The 17,269-nt window shown below is 47.0% G+C and overlaps 1 protein-coding gene across 1 annotated transcript in view; it reads left to right on the top strand.

Annotated features, from left to right (window-relative positions):
- LOC115867691 (BOS complex subunit NOMO1) overlaps positions 1-17,269 on the top strand; it is a 52,510-nt gene that overhangs the window by 12,599 nt on the left and 22,642 nt on the right. Inside the window, exons 7-16 of the mRNA XM_030884060.2 lie at positions 462-614; positions 1,724-1,861; positions 2,183-2,272; positions 4,769-4,874; positions 5,066-5,216; positions 9,649-9,823; positions 11,173-11,314; positions 12,337-12,468; positions 13,530-13,666; positions 15,198-15,285. Of these exons, the coding sequence (XP_030739920.1) occupies positions 462-614; positions 1,724-1,861; positions 2,183-2,272; positions 4,769-4,874; positions 5,066-5,216; positions 9,649-9,823; positions 11,173-11,314; positions 12,337-12,468; positions 13,530-13,666; positions 15,198-15,285 (1,312 nt within the window). The remainder of the gene's footprint in view (positions 1-461; positions 615-1,723; positions 1,862-2,182; positions 2,273-4,768; positions 4,875-5,065; positions 5,217-9,648; positions 9,824-11,172; positions 11,315-12,336; positions 12,469-13,529; positions 13,667-15,197; positions 15,286-17,269) is intronic.

Genomic DNA, 17,269 nt, shown 5'->3' with positions numbered 1-17,269 from the left:
AGGGTGCTGGTTCTGTTCTGTGTCTGGGTGTTGGATGCATGGTGAGTTTGGGAAAATCACTGTGCTGGACGCTGAGACTGTGTGCAGTGTTCCCCATGTGAATTATACTTTGACAAAGAGCTTAAAAATACACACATACCATTAAACATGGAAAAAAATAAAGCATGTTCATTAAAAAAATTGGAACATACAGAAGAGCATAAAGGAGCGGAAGTGGAAAATCTGGAAGGTGGAAAACTGTAAAAGAGGTAAATTGTTACCATCTAGACGAAATCACCATCATCTCCATTTTGCCACAGTTCCCTTCACTTCATTTTGCGAATTAAAAAACAGTTGTTATGGTACTACACGTGCAATTTTGTATGTTGCTTCCCCCCAGTTAATATTTTAGTGTCAGCATGTCCTCGTGTTGTTAAACGCTTTGTGTTTATTCTTTTGGAAGTTGACATCTTCTCTTGTAGGCGAGCACCACTGTACGAGTAACGACCTCCAACGCCAATGCCGCGGGCCCCCTCATAGTGGCTGGCTACAACGTGTCTGGCTCTGTCCGCAGTGACGGGGAACCCATGAAAGGGGTGAAGTTTCTTCTCTTCTCTTCTTTAGTAACCAAAGAGGTAAGCAAAGAAGAGTGAAGAACAAGAGAGATTGTGGGCAGGGCTGGGGGCACGGGGGATCACAGACTAAGAATACACGGTTTCAAATGCAGGTCAGTTTCAGACTAGAAGACAAACGTACGGTTACCAAAGGGGAAAGCGGGAGGTGGGGAGGGATAAATTAGGAGCTTGGGATTAACAGATAAACACACCACTACATATAAAATAGATAAACAGCAAGGTTCTACTGTGTAGCACAGGGCACTATATTCAATATCTTGTAATAAGCTATAATGGTGAAAGAATCTGAAAAAGAATATATATATGTGTAACTGAATCACTTTGCTGTACACCAGAAACTAACTCAACATTGTAAACCAACTATACTTCAATTTAAAAAAAATTAAATAAAAAATAAAATGCAGGTCAAGGTTGATTTATAGTTTCAGCATTTAAGAACCTTGTGTTTCTCTGTTGACTCACAAGAAATTGAATGTCTGCACTGGGAGGCAGTGGAATTCAGTGGAAAGTGCACTGGCTTTGAAATCAAACAGACCCAAGTTCAGACAAATCCCAGCTCTGCCGCTGACCAGCTGTGTGAACTTGGGCCACTCCGGTTTCTTACCTGGAGGATGGTGACCATTTTTAACTTTTCAAACTTGAATGTAAAGATTTTATAATCTACTATGTCCTCTGCTCTGTCCTAGGTTTCAGAAACATATATTTTGTGAAATAAAACTTATACAAGTATTTTTTTAAATTAATTTATTTATTTATGGCTGTGTTGGGTCTTCGTTTCTGTGCGAGGGCTTTCTCTAGTTGTGGCAAGTGGGGGCCACTCTTCATCGCGATGCGCGGGCCTCTCACTATCGCGGCCTCTCTTGTTGCAGAGCACAGGCTCCAGATGCGCAGGCTCAGTAATTGTGGCTCACGGGCCCAGTTGCTCCGTGGCATGTGGGATCTTCCCAGACCAGGGCTCAAACCCGTGTCACCTGCATTGGCAGACAGATTCTCAACCACTGGGCCACCAGGGAAGCCCCTACAAGTATTTTTAAAGCATGGCTATTTGATAATAATCAGAACATGTAAGTGGAAAAGGAAGTCATTTTGAGTTTTTTCTCCTGGCCTAGGATGTCCTGGGCTGCAACATCTCCCCAGTGCCTGGATTCCAACCCCAAGACGAGAGTCTGGTGTATTTGTGCCACACGGTCTCCAAAGAAGACGGCTCCTTCTCCTTCTCTTCGTTGCCAAGTGGAGGCTATACTGTGGTGAGTGAAGCCGACTTCCGTTCTGTTTATGTTTGGGACACATATCAACGGGAAAAGTCAGTGCCATTTGGATATCAAAGGACTGAATGGTTGGCCTGCAGTTCCATAAACATTTTATTTAGCAGTTACTGAAGATGTAACTGTCCCCTCCGTAACAGCTGGGAAGTCTTTCTCTTGCACAAATCTGAAACAGTTATGATTAATAGTGTCTCTTTGCCTGCTTTGAACCCCTAGTTATTTGTGGGCTGCTGGATTGAGTGTTAATATTGATGGTTGAATCATGTTATTGGCTCTTGGTAATTAACCGACTTTTTCTTCCAGATTCCATTCTATAGAGGGGAGAGGATTACCTTTGATGTTGCTCCTTCTAGACTTGACTTTACAGTGGAACATGACAGCCTGAAAATTGAGGTAAGGCCTCTCTGTTGGAGTTCCCATCCCTGGGCACAGGTGTTGCAAATGTGTTAAAAAAAAATCAGTTTATCTAGAAGTACTGTTGGAAAAAACAGAATGTTGTACTCTCTTCCACTTCATTCTGGGATCCACTAGATCCTTCACCTCTCTCACATAATGTCTTTATCTTAGAGAATCAGAGCCCTATTTACATCTACTTCATTCAATGAAATATATTTACCAAGTGTCAATGACATATATTTTAGGTACTATTCTAGCGCTGGGCATATAGCAGTGACCCAAAGAGGCAAAAGTTCCTGTTTTTGTGGAATTCATGTTCTAATGGCAGAAAGAGACAATATACTTACAAATAAGTAAATAAGAAAGTATATGAGAAAGTCTTTGTTCTTTAGAAACATAAAGCAAGAAAGGAGATTATATAGTTTCAAGGTTAAGATAGGGTTGAGGTCTCATAGGTTGTTCTTGGGAAGGCCTTAAGGTGAAGGTGACTTTTGAGTAACAACCTGAAGGGGAAGAGGCAACGAACTGTACTTACATCTGTGGGAAGAGTGTTTAAGACAGGGAATGGCAGGTGCAAAGGTCCTGAGGCAGGAGTGTGGCCAGAAGGTTTAGGGAACCCCAGAAAGGCCAGGGTGGCTGGAATGGAGCAAGTGAAGAAGGGAGGAAGAGGAGAGAGTGTCAGAGAGATGGTCGGGTAGGTTGTGCAGGTCCTGGCGGGCCATTCTGGGTAACAGTTGCCACCACTGAAAGGTTCTGAGCAGAAGAAGAGGTGTGTCCCCTCCAGCTGCCATGTTGAGAAGAGTCTGCAGGGGGCAAGGTGGAAGTGAGGGACCAGTTGAATAGGTGAGAGCTGATAGAGCCCGCAGTGGAATGACAGGTGGGGTGATGGATGGGGTGATACAGGCCCTAAAATAGATGGTAAATGTGTTTTTCATCATAGTTCTATCTTTAATTACAGACGTAGAAAATGGTTACTGTAGAAAATTTGCTAGATAGATCAGATCCCCAAAGAAAACAGCAGTCTTTCATAAGTGGACCACCCAGTGTTACAGTTATTGAAAAAATTAAATTTAATCGTTTTATTTTAATGTTACATTAGAAAGTACTGTGTTAAAGTAGCTTAAACTGGTGGGAGCTAGCTTTTAGGTCACATTCTCAGTGGGGTTCTCACTCTGCCTTTTAAGATTCAGTAAAGCATTTGACTGTAGCGCTGTGCCCTGGAGGGGGGATGGAAGGGTGAAGGTCAAGTCCTTCGTGCTTCAAGGGGCTTGCACAGAAGGATGGGGGCAGGTGAGTGGGGAAAGACATTTCCCAGATCACAACCAAATGCAAGGTTTTAAACAGACATGAATGGAATTTCAGGGAGTGGCTTGTAAGCTGTATGAGGTCGGGACCGTTGAGTCTTATTCCTTACTGTATTCCTAACACGTGATTTAGTGCCAGGTACGTGGTAGGTGCCTAATAAAAGTGCTTGTTGAGTGAATATATAATTTAATAGGTGGGTTAACCACGCCTTTTTAGAAGGATGAAGAAGAGCTACCTGGGCTTCCCTGGTGGCGCAGTGGTTGAGAGTCCGCCTGCCTATGCAGGGGACACGGGTTCGTGCCCCGGTCCGGGAGGATCCCACATGCCGCAGAGCAGCTGGGCCTGTGAGCCATGGCCGCTGAGCCTGCGCATCCGGAGCCTGTGCTCCGCAGCGGGAGAGGCTACAGCGGTGAGAGGCCTGTGTACCACAAAAAAAAAAAAAAAAAAAAAAGGAGAAGAGCTACCTGACTAAAGAGGAAGCCATTTTATTTTCTTAGAGCTCAAATGCTCTTGCATATATGTGTGCATGCATGTATCCATCCATTCATTCAGGAGTCATTTATTGAGTGCCTACTGTGTAGCAGGTGACTGAGTCAGAACAGGTCCCTATCTTCATGAAGCTCACATTCTAGTGGGAGGTAGACAAACTAGAAGAAATCAAACAAGGACATACCAGATATTGGGGAGGTTTTTCCTGAAGCCTAGAAAGTAGGTTAGTGTGATGGACAGTAACTGGCTGGGGCGTGAGGCAGGGGCTCCTGAGAAAGGGTAGTTAGAGCATCTCAGAGGTGGTGACAGTTTGAGCTAAACCTGAAGGACGAGAAGGGGCGGCCTCTCCCCAGTCCTCTGCAGGTGTGGGAGGAGATCCAGGCTGAGGGAGCAGCTGGTGTGAAAGCCCCTCGTGGGGAAAGCATGCAGGAACCCAAGATCAGGGTGGCTGGAGCCCAGCTGAGTGCAGAGAGCCAAGCCCTGGCCCTCACAAGTGAGGAGGACCCAGACACATAAACCAAGCGGAAGACAAGACGTGGGAAGGGGCTGCGGGTGGGTGAGCTGGGAGGGAGCTGGCTGGCATGGGGCACCAGGAGAAGGCAGCGTAGGCAGGGGTGCTGAGTGGTGGCGTGAGGGGCATGAGGGGGGCTTCTGCAGCTCAAGCACATGACAGCCTCCTCCCTGTTCTTCATCTTCTAGCCTGTGTTCCACGTCATGGGATTCTCTGTCACTGGGAGGGTCTTGAACGGACCTGAAGGAGAGGGTGTCCCAGACGCGGTGGTCACCCTGAACAACCAGATCAAAGGTGGGCAGACACGTTGGGCCCTGGCCTGTTTGTCTGGGCTGGGTTTTGCTCACAGAGAGGAATGGAAAGGAAAGAAAATCTTAACGACTCTATGAAAACATGCCAGCTTTTGGTCTCGAGTATCCCTGTGTAGATGAGGGCTACACAGTTGTTTTTGTCTCATCCTTTGTTGGCCTGTTTTTGTTTTACAGTCAAAACAAAAGCCGATGGCTCGTTCCGTCTGGAGAACATAACAACCGGGACGTACACCATCCACGCCCAGAAGGAGCACCTCTACTTTGAAACCGTCTCAATCAAAATCGCACCCAACACGCCTCAGCTGGCTGACATCATCGCCACAGGGTAAGGCGGGCGTGCGGGGCCTGGAAGCGCTGGTGCTTACGTTGGCGGCCAGCGGAGGACAAGACCACCTTCTATCTGACCGTGCATTTCTGCCAAGGATCCACATCCAGTCTCAGACACCTATGGAGAAACTCAGGCTGGCTTCTTTAGAAAGATCAGAGCTAAGTGTTATAAACTGAAGGTGCTTAACTGTTAGCTGCTTCAAGAAAGTCATCTTGCTCCAAAGTTAAAATGGTTCAAGTTAGGAGAAGATCTGTTACGCCTGACTTCACATCTGTGAGGCCTGCCTTGGCTTCACTGGAAGATAATGTAGTTGGTTAAGAACGTTTGCTGTAAGATGCTTCGGGTCGTTGTCACAGTTCTTCCCACTTTGTACTTATTGTGAGTTGTGAGGGGATATCCTGTGGTTGAATTCCTGTAGTTTTACCAAGTAGTGACAGTGCCTAGTGCAGAGAACCCTGGCCTTGGAGTCAGAGTTTGGGTCTTTCTCTTACCCGTGTGTCACCTATAGAATGGGGAGGCTGCTATCCCTCCTTGGCAATAGGTGCTCACTAAACAGTAACTTAACGGGGTGGGGATTGGTGAGCAGGGTCTGCGTGGAGAGAGGCCTCTCAGAGCAGCGCGGTGCAGATGGGGGCATAGCACTTGGTGTTGCTGGAGTGTAAAGTGCTGGGTGGATGAAGGGGGCAGATGTCAGAGGGGCTCCTCACTCCCTGTTGGAAGACGGGGATTTTCTCCACCAGGGAGAAAAGTCAAGGGACCGGTGAACGGTGTGAGCACGGAGGTAACGTGGTTAGATTTTTGTCTTCAGTGAGACACTGTGGTGCCACGGCCGCGGGGAAGGCCTCGAAGGGGACAGGAGAGGGTGCAGGAGGCCTGAAAGCAGAGTTGACGAGGGCCTGTCTTATGGGGAAGTCAGGGACAGATCGAGAAGATGTCTCAGGGTTCCCAGCCTGAGAGGCAGGATGGCTGTGGACGGGGAGAGGAGCCTGTTGGGGATGAAGCTTCAGTTTTGGCCGTGGCGGTCCATAGGCCCACTAGGTGGCGCTCTCCACCACGTGCTTGGATAGATTGTAAATCGGGAAGACTCGGCCGGCCGCAGGTGGCAGCCAGAACCTCGAATGTGTAAGAGCAGGTAGAAGTGGATCAGTGGACCGGAAATAGAATGTCAGCCTTCGAGGGGTGGCCTTAGGAGAACCTGGGGCGGGGGTTTAGGTGTGACCTCCCGACGGTCTCGGAGGTCCAGGAGCTGAGCCCTGAAGGCATGCTTTATTGGCTTGGTCGCTGAGGAGGTGACCATTGTCTGTAGGCAGGCGGGGGGTCCGGGTCCGGGGTTCAGTGTTGAAAGGCAGGTGAGGAAGCAGAGCACCCGTGGAGCCTGCTGCCGTGTGTGCCGTGGTGGAGCCTCAGGAAGTGACTCCTGGGCTGCAGTTCTCCCTGCTTCCCTCATAAACAGTTCTGAGCAGCGACTCCAGGTGAGCCACCATGATAAGTGCTGGGTGTGTACAGGGAACCAGGCTAACGTCACAAAGGCAGGGGTCCAGGAGGCAGACTGAAGACGAGGAGTCAGTGACGGTAAGTTGGGGTGGGTGTGCAGGAAGAGCTCGGGGACTCCGAGGGGACTTCGTTTAGGTGGGGCGCTGTGGAAGCCGAGACCTTTGGGAGGACCGAAAGGTAGCCGAGTGGAGGGCTTGGCAGGCAGAGGGGACAGCGTGTGCCAGGGCCTGGAGGGGACAGAGGAGCTCTGGGGTCGGGGTGGGGACAGCCAGCGTGGCTGGGGGCGATGGTGAGGCTGGAGGGCCACGTGGCCTTGTAGCCATCTTGTGGGGATGGGCTTCTCCCCAAGTGAAGTGGGAAACCATTGATGAGTTTTCATCAAGGGAGGCGTGTGGATCAGGGCATTTTGGAAAGTTTTGGGGTTCTTTTGTCTTTTTTTTCTCCCGACTGCTGTGTGAAGAGTGGATTGGAGGAAAGCCCGAGTATAAGTGGAGGGCGTAGATGGGAGGTGTGACAGTTGTCTGGAGGAGCTGGTGACCGGTGGGACCTGGGACCCTGCTGGTGGGGGAAGGAGGAGACGTCGGTGGATTCGATGAGTGATGTGGAGGCTTTGTGCATCAGAGCCCAGGTTTCCTATTTGAGCATCAGGGTAGATTGAGGAGGTGCCATTCATGGAGATGAGGAAACATAATTTAATTTTATATTTATTTTCTTCTTTAAAGTGGAATATTTGGGTCAAAGAAAGAGAAACAACATTTGTTGAGCATAATTGGAAAAATTCATCATTTTCCTTTTGGTCCGTTTGCCTTTTAATTCATTGATATTTCTTACTCTTTCTGTTTTTCCCTTTTAAAAAAATTATTTGCTAATTTATTTGAAAATCAAACTCTGGCTTCTGTCTAAATGGCAACGAGAATATAGTTGTCTTACGATGCACCAAAATTACTGATTTCTCTTCATTAATGTATTAAATCCTGATGAAATAATTTATTGACACATGAATTTTTAAGAGCTTCAGTATAACAAAACATTGTCTTACTGGCTTTTTAGTTCTTTTTCTAAACTAAAACAATATGTATTTGAGGTTTAGGGTAATTGGACACTTACCTTTAATTGAGAGTATGAGCTAAAACTGATTGTATGGTTAAAATATTTAAAACTTAGGCAAAGAGGTTCAACTTGGAATGAATAAGGGGACTTGCCCCCCGACGTGGGCACAAATGAAGGGAATATGGAAGGTCCTTGAGAATAATTCCGTCAGTAGTCCCTTCCTATCCATTTTCTCTGATAGTACACAGTAGGGAACCAAAAGGCAAACCTTTGAATCTAGATCAGGGGCTGGCACACTTTGTCAAGGACCAGAGAATAAATATTTCAGACTTCATGGGCTGATAAGGTCTCTGTGACGAAACCCGCTACAGACAGTTCATAAATGAACGGGCTTGGCTGTGTTCCAGGAAAACTTTATGTGTGGACACTGACGTCATAGTAGCATGTCGTTTATTATGTCATGAAATAATCTTTTGATTTTTTTTTTCCCCCTTTAAAAGTGTGAAAACCATCTTAGCTCACGGTCTCTCCCGAAACAGGTGGCTGGTGTGACTTGGCCTGTGGGCTGTGGCGTCTTGCCCCTCACTCCAGCCTGAGCCCCCATGGCCAGGCTGGTCACATCCCTTTAGGGAGACAGCTGTGCTCTCCTTCGCTCCCAGACTTCACACACACAGCGTACCACCGCCTTCTTGTTCCTTCTGCTGTTTTTTCTTTGCAGCATAGTGGGTGTGCCAGCATTTAGTGCACCCCATAATTATCCAGCGCTAAATCCGGCATTTTTTATTCTCCTTCTGTCAAAAGGCACAACTGATTTTTTATCTAAAGTGATTCTCTTTAAGATTAGAAAATATTATCTTTAGGCAGTTGAAGAAGCGATTGTGGCCTCCAGCTGTGGGACATTATTACACTTAAACGCACCAACTGTCTAAAAATGAAGACGGTCACTCCACAGACGCCGGACTTCGTTGGTGTTTATTAGTGAGCAGATGTGCCTTTCATGTGCTTCTGGAGGTGTGCCTTGTAGCACTTTACACACTGCTCATTGCAGTCTCCAGTCTGAGCCATTAGCTTAATAGGGCTTTTCACTTATAAGTTGCTTCTGTGGCTCCTAGCTCCTAGAGTTCAGTTTTAGCTCTGCATTTTTGTTTAACTTAATTACCTTTACTATTCAGATCTCTCAGATTGCTTTTATCTGTGCATTATATATAATCACAGGCAAGGAAGGCGTCTTTGATAACCCTGCCTTGTTTTATCCCCTGGGTAATACCACACTTTCATAGGCAGCTTACAGCTCTTGCTTTTTTTTATTTTTTATTTTTTTTGCCGTACGCGGACCTCTCACTGTTGTGGCCTCTCCCATTGCAGAGCACAGGCTCAGCGGCCAGGCTCACAGGCCTAGCAGCTCCGCGGCATGTGGGATCTTCCCGGACCGGGGCACGGACCCGTGTCCCCTGCATCGGCAGGCGGACTCTCAACCACTGCGCCACCAGGGAAGCCCAGCTCTTGCTTTTAAGGACTAGTCCACATTCTCAGTTCGAGGCTGCTCCACCATCCACGACCCAATTATCTGAAGCATTTTTATCATCCACAGATTGTTTGAAACTTGCCTCTGCAGTGGGAGATGGCCAGATGTCACCCAGAACATACAAACAGCCCTGCCCCGGGCCCTCGCTCTGCCTTTTCCTTATGCAGAAAGAGGTCCAATCTTCTTTCTAAAGGTTGCTTTTAAAACTGGAGTCATTTTGGCTACATTCCTGTCTCTTCATTAAGATCATACTAGTCTTAGGGACGAGGGCTGAAAGAGGGATGCATAGTTTGGGTTGCTAAGCACCTTTCCTGTGATAATTGAGTTCTCATGCTGGAATGAACGGTCCCCTTGTTGCAGGTTCAGTGTCTGTGGCCAGATATCAATCATTCGCTTCCCCGACACTATCAAGCAGATGAGTAAATACAAAGTTGTCCTGTCCTCTCAAGACAAGGACAAGTCTTTGGTCACCGTGGAGATGGATGCTCAGGGATCATTCTGTTTTAAAGCAAAACCAGGGACCTACAAAGTCCAGGTATGACGAGTTTTGTTCTATTTAAGATATTTGAAAAAAACACCAATGATTTAAAAAGGGTTATTTTAAAATGGGGTTAGAGAAGGAGCATTTCCATTCCCAACTTCTTATTTTCAAATCTTTACATTCCTGCATGTCACAGTTAGAGCAGACAGGCAGCTGGTTTGAAGGTGATGCAACAGGCCTTTCTCTTTTCCAGTCCTGATGTTTATTAGGGGTTAGTATCAGGCTGCCAGTCATGCCTCCACCTTCTCAGGCTTCTGGCTGCTGTTGAATATCCACGGGTCCCCAAAGGAGATCTTAGTGAACTCTTTATTCATGGCAGCTCAGTAACATCCACAGAGCATGGCTTCTGGACCCTGAGGCCAAACAGAGCTTCCCTTTTCCTGCCTTGCTGTAAATTGAAGATGCTGGGCAGGCACCACCTAATTTCTCCATCCAGGCAGGTGGAGAAGCAGGGGAGACCCTGGCTTGTAGTCTCAACGCCAGGGTGAAAGCCTGAGCACTGGTGGAGGCAGTGGGCAAGAGATGAGACAGAAGCGGAGGTCAGGCCACCGGCCCCTTGGGGTCTCAGGCTCTCACCCGTCAAGTCAGCTGCTCCCTGGGGAAGAGCAGGGGAGGGGACTGGGAAGGGTCCTTCTAAGACTTTGCTCTCCTGTAGGGCCAGTGGGATCCCCCCTGCCCCCGCTAAGCAGATGGGGTGGGCGCACAGCCTTGCCCCTGCTTCCACGAACAGCATACTGTGTGGGTGGGCAGCTCCTTTACCAGCCAGCCAGTGTCTTGTGACGTTGGCCACACGGACAAGCCTTTAGAGGCCCTTTCAGAGGCATAATCAGGCCCTTTTCCAGGGAAGGGCAATTCCAGAATGTGATCTCTACCAGGGACGAAGAAGGCAAGCACCGCCTCCTCTCCCAGTCCCTCTTGTGAGCTTGACAAAGGCACACAGAAATGAGGGAAGAAGAAATGGCCCAGTTCCACTGTTGGTCATCCACGTGGCCTCCACAAGTTCACAGCTTGTGTCACGAGTGACCTCAAGCCAGGATCAGGTTCTGGGATTTCGTATGGTTTCCACCTGGGTGCACATGATCAATGACAGCTTTGCGTGCCCTGATACGCTTCTGTGTACACCTGGCGCTGCTGAAGGCTAGTGCTTTATGTCTGCCTAGAAATATGTTTCCTTCACACCGGCTGTATGCAGATTTGTTGTGATTATAAAACTAGGCCTAGGAATGAACCTTCGTCCTACAGAATCCGTTTAGCCTTGGGCCCAGGTGGATGTTCTGGTGCCACGTCGGCCAGGGAGCAGCGGCCCTGATGCAGCCGCTGACCTTGTTCTGTGTGTCCCGCAGGTGATGGTTCCTGAGGCGGAGACCAGAGCGGGGCTGATGTTGAAGCCTCAGATGCTGCTTCTGGCTGTGACTGACAGGCCTGTGATGGACGTGGCCTTTGTGCAGTTTTTGGCATCGGTTTCGGGGAAAGTCTCTTGTTTGGGTAAGATGTCAACTGAAAGCAAGAACAGATAGGTTCAAAGAAGTAAGTGGGGAGAGGTGGGATTTTGGTGAGCTTTTCCTCACTGAGCGGCATTGAAGGTAAAAGCAGAAGCTGCTCCAGGGGAGTGGTGTCTGTCTGAGAGTCTGTGTCGTGTGCAGTTCTTTCTGAATAATTGCCACAAACACCATAACATTTCTCTTTGAGTAATGCTGCCTTGGCTTCCAGAAGAACATGTGGGTTTCTTTTTATTGCCCTCTGACTCTGAAAGGAAGATGGTAGTTGGGCCCAGGTTTCCATCCTAGCTCTGTCACTTACCACTGTGAGACTGTAAGCATGTACTTGCCCAGCCTAGGTTTTTCTTCTGTAAAATGGGAATACTCCTGCTCTCGGGGTTTTAATGAGGCTTAAATGCGGTCATGTCAAGAGGCAGTGTAGCACAGTGGTTAAGATGTTAGACTCTGGAACCAGACCGCATGGGCTTGAACATTCGCTGTGTGACCTGGGGTAAGTTACTTAACCTCTCTGTGCTTTGAGTCCCTCATCTGTAATGTAGAGATGTTAATGATACCTACCTCACAGGGTAGTTGTGAGGATCAAATGAGTTACTGTATGTATAGCCGTTGGAAGTACCTGGAACACAGCAAGAGCCATATAAATCTTTGCCATTATTAGTAATATTATTATGATGATGATAAAGGGCCCAGTTCTATACCTGGTATGAAGTGGATTTTCAATAAAGTTTCATCACCTCTGTCTATTTTTCTCTTGCTCCTGTTGATGCTCCATAGATATTACTTCCCCTAATGCAATAATTGCTGGGTGGCTTCATTGTTTGGTACCGATGACAAGCATAGGGGGAGACTTCCTAGAATCAAGTAGATGCATGTTAGCTTTGAAGGAACCTCCTGGCACTGTCCTTCAGGAGCTAAGGGGTGGGAAGCAGCACACAGAGATTGAGGGTTCGAACAGGTGCTATGGTTCACAAGGCAGTCAAGTGAGGCCCCCGCATCTTTTCTCTGCAGACACCTGCGGTGACCTGCTGGTGACCCTGCAGTCCCTGAGCCGCCAGGGCGAGAAGCGGAGCCTCCAGCTCTCCGGCAAGGTCAACTCGATGACTTTCACGTTTGACAACGTGCTGCCCGGAAAATACAAAAGTAAGAACCGAAGGCAGCACTTCCTGTCTTTCTAAACTTTCTAGAAACCTGCTCTCAAGTTGCATCCCAGCTGTACAGTTGTACTTGTTTAACTCTTCTTTACCCCTTGACCTTGAATGTGCATTATTTAGCCTTGGGCAGTAATGCAGAAGTTGAGGCTTTATGAGCTAACTGCCGCCTCATCAGGATGACCCACACACTTCTTCTCATGCCATTTTATTTCTAAATGCCGGAAAAGAGTGTGAAATAATTACACGGACGTGTTCTACCACTTAGCAGCTGTGTGAGCGAGGCAGCTTACTTGATCTCCCTGAGACTCAGTTTCCCCTTTCGAAATAGGAGTCATAGAACCTTTCTGCAGAATGTAGGACTCATGAAATCCAGTATGTGAAGCCCCTTGCACAGGGCCTGGGAAGCAGAAGGTGCTGGCGAATGTTGTTTCTCTTTTCTCCGCCTTTCTTGAGAAGCTCCCATTGCTTGTATTTTTGCTATGTCAGAGTTTAGCTGGGAGCTGTTGGCAGTGAATGGCTTATAAAGTAGGCTGATTTTTCTGGGGAATTATATTTTCTATTATGTCAGGTGTTGGCAAACTATGAGCCGAGGGCGACTGCCTGTTCTTATGAATAAAGTTTTATTGGAACACAGCCACGCCCACTTGTTTGTTTATCGTCTGTGGCTGCTTGTGTGCTGCAGATGCAGAGTTGAATAGTTGAGACCATGTGGCCCACAAAGGTGAAAATATTTACTCTTTCGCACCTTACAGAAAAAGTTTGCCAATCCCTGAATGTCTTACTTGTAGTCTGCTCTTAGGCCCAGTTGAATTTCTTTCTTGGTGATTTTAATAGCCACTGGTTTCAGTTTTTCTTTAGCAGTTACTTATTCCCAGTGTGATTAGCTCTATGTGTATACTGACACACACACACACACACACACATACATATTTGTTGGTATGTATGTGTATAGAGGCCCACACATAGGATTCATTAGCACTGTTTTTCTGGGGGCATTCAGGGAGGCGGTGTGCTCTGTTCCCACGGGGGTGTGTGTTGTGTCCTTTGCAGTCAGCATCCTGCATGAAGATTGGTGCTGGAAGAACAAGAGTCTAGAGGTGGAGGTTCTGGAGGACGATGTGTCAGCGATTGAGTTCAGGCAGACGGGCTATATGCTGAGATGCTCCCTGTCTCACGCCATCACTCTGGTAAGCGGAGCTTCTGAGGATTCTCTTATGTGGAATGACACTCGCCTTTTGGAGAGCGAGAAGAACTAGCATGCTAAGAGTGTTATCAGCATAGATAGTCAAGGCGGATTCCCTTTTCTGCCCCTAGACTCACCCACCTATTATGGAAAGCACCATGAGGAAGCATTTTAAGTCCCTTATTGGAAAGATGCCTTTGTTTGGGAGATTTCCTTGTCCTGGCTCCACATTAAATTTTAACTTTGACTAGTGATTTGGGGAAGCTGTTGCCGTAGTGCAAAGCACGTGGGCTCTGTAGCATCGGGCAAGTTCATTTAGTGTTTGTGAGCCTCAGTTTTCTCCTCTAAAATTGAGATCATAATACTCACTCCCCAGGGGCATGGTAAGGTTTAAGTAACCCTCTTACGTATTTGAAGTTTTCCTGGCCATACACTGCTATTGTTTATGAACAGGTGCAGCTGAGGACAGAGTTGGTTATTCTCTTGTAGTCACTGAAGCTGGATTGGCAGTGTACGCAGTGGATTTCAGGAAAGGGAGCACCTGTGTACACCTATGTAGACCCAGTCATGAACTTTATATAATTTTTTGACTTCCAGCAATGGCAGATGTCACTGTAAGGTCCCAGTGGAGAAACGGAGGCAAATGGCAATTAAGTGGCCACTTATATTAGACACCAGAGGCAGTGAGACTGGTGTCTCCAACACCAGTTGAATGCTCTAACCGCTTAACTACAAGTGCTCAACAAACAGCTTTGTTACGAGAGATGGGTTGATTAATATCCAGTTGAGAATAAGTAATAGACATTTAGGAAACCATTCCTTCCCTTAAACCCTCCAGTGGATTTCCATTTCCCTTAGACGGAGATCCATCTTCCTTAACAGTGGCCAGCCCTTCGTTAACTCGTACCTTACCCCTTACCCCTCTCCCCTTCACTCACTGGGCCGTGGCATACTGGCCGCCTCGGCCAGTTCCACACCAAGCTCGGTCCCTTCTCTGGGCCTTTGCACATACTCTTCTCTGCCTGGAATGATGTGTCTTCTGCACAGCTGAGTGTATTTGCTTTTTCTCATTACTCAGGCTGCAGCCCCAATGTTACCTGCTCAGGAGGGGTCTGTTCTGAGCCCAGGCTGAACAGGCCTCTGTGGTGGTCCCTCTCTATCCTGCTCCCTGTTTATTTCTCTGTAAGCTCTGTTACTTCCTAGCTGAAATCTACTGACTTCTTTGTTGACTACCTGGGTTTTCTCTCTTCCTATATTAGAATGTAAGCCTCCCTGAAAATAAGAGCCACGGCAGCAACCAAGGCCCAGCCTTGAGCCTGCCGCATAGCAGGTGCTCAATAAATATTAATTGATTGAATGAAAAAGATCACGTTTTTGTTGGAAGTTTTGGAAGCTTTTTGATTTTCCTGTGGCACCCAACTGCTCACATGATTAATGGGCAAAACAGATGACTGGTTCAGAAACAGAAATATTATTAATCATCGCTGTGTCTCCATGTCCCCTAGTAAGTCATTGTATTGGCTTTGGTCCCTTAGGAATTTTATCAGGATGGAAATGGACCTGAGAACGTGGGGATTTATAACCTCTCCAAAGGCGTCAACCGATTCTGCCTGTCCAAGCCCGGTGAGTCTGGAAGGATTGATGTGCTACGAGTGAGAGAAATGGAAAGGCACCAGAGGGTGGTTTTAAAGGCATTTTTCCCTATCTCGGTTCAGTTTGCATCAAGCTGTCAACTTTGGCCGTGGTTAGCTCCTCTGGAGGGAGCAGCGTTTTTACCCAAAGAAATAGAGGTGGGGGCTGGCATGTGTTCGCAGGCTCTCGGGTTGGAGTTGGGGCCAGACCACTGGGCCCTTTTCACTTCTAAAAGGATTGCACCATCAGCCCATGACCTCTCCTGACGAGTGATCTTTTTAAGATAAAGATTGGATCATCTCCCGCCTTGCTTAAAGTCCTTCAGTGGCTTCTCTGTCAATGACTTTATTGAGATGCAATTTGCAGACCATAAAATTCACCCATTTAAAATGTGTTCAGTACAGTGATGCTGAGTAACTATACCTAGCTTTACAACCGTCATTATAATCCAGTTCAGAACATTTGCATCACCCCAGTAATATCCTTCCTTCATGTTTACATTTGATCTCTATTCCCAGCTCTAGGCAGCCACTAATTTATTTTCTGTCTCTATGGATTTGCCTTTTTTTGGACATTTCATATAATGAAATCATACAATACTGTTATTTTTTAGGCTTCTTTCACTTAGCGTAATGTTTTTGAAGTTCACCCAGGTTGTAGCAGGTATTAATAATTGGTTCCTTTTTATTGGTGAATAGTAGCCCATTGCATGGCTATATTACAGTTTGTGTATCTGTTCCCTGGTCGGTGGGTATGTGAGCTGTTTCCAGCTTGGGGCTATTAGGAATAACGTTGCTGTGAACATTTGTGTACTAGTCTTGGTTTGGACATTTGTTGGGTAGATACCTAGGAATGGAATCATATAATAAATTTATGTTTAATTTTTAAAGAAGCTGCCAAATTGTTTTCTGAAAAGGCTGTATTTGCCATTTGCTGTTCCTCCCGGCCATGCCTGAGGGTTCATGTTTTTCCACATCTTTACCAATATTTGTTGCTCTCTTTTTGATTTTTAGCCATCCTGGTGGGTGTAAAGTAGTATCTCATTGTGGTTTTATTTTGCATTTTCCTAATGAACAATTCAGTGACTTCTCTTGGTTCTCAAGATAAGATACAGTAATCCCCACTCACCCATGGTTTCACTTTCCACAGTGTCAGGTACTTGTGGTCAACTGTGGTCCAAAAATATTAAATGGGAAATTCCAGAAATAAACAGTTCATAAGTTTTAAATTGCATGCCATTCTGAGTAGCGTGATGAAATCTCTCACCATCCTGCTCCCGTCCAGCCCGGAGATGTGAATCGTCCCTTTGTCTGGCACGTCCACGCTGTATACATTACCCACCTATTAGTGTACGTGAAAACATAATATGTACAGGGTTTGGTACTACCTGTGGTTTCAGGCATCCACTGGGGTCTTAGAACGTATACCCCACAGATAGGGGGTACTCTTATACAAAACCCTTCATCAGACCTTGAGCTCCTGTATAATCTGGCTCTACCTGTCACACTCTGCTCCAGCCACTCTGTCCTGTGTCTTAATCAGGATGCCATTGGCTGCAGGTAACAAAATCTATACGACAGCCCCCAACAAGCGGAGTTAATTTGGCTCAGTAGCAAAGTCTGGCAGCACCAGGCATGGGTTCAGCAGCTGGTAGATGTTAGGGTTGGTGTCTTTGTGATTCTTTTAGCTCTTTCCCTGGTATTTCTTACCTTGTGTTTTCAAAGTGCCTACTGTTGCCCCAGAAAACTTATGTTTAAGGCAGGAAGATGAGGAGAGGGGCGGGCAAACATTTTCCGTGCCGCATCCTCCAGGAAACTTCATGTCTTACCGGCAAGAACCGTGTCACAAGGCCACTTTTAGCTGAAAGGGAGCCTGGGGAGGTTGGATTTGCTGCCTGAGGCTGGGCGCATTTTCACCCTAAACGTAAGCAGGAAGGACAGCTGTTAGGGAGACAGCCAGCAAGCCTGTGGTTCAG

The sequence above is a fragment of the Globicephala melas genome, chromosome 15 (genome assembly GCF_963455315.2).
Source record: "Globicephala melas chromosome 15, mGloMel1.2, whole genome shotgun sequence".
NCBI classification, from domain to species: Eukaryota; Metazoa; Chordata; class Mammalia; order Artiodactyla; family Delphinidae; genus Globicephala; species Globicephala melas.
This window is presented reverse-complemented; position numbering and strand designations above follow the sequence as displayed.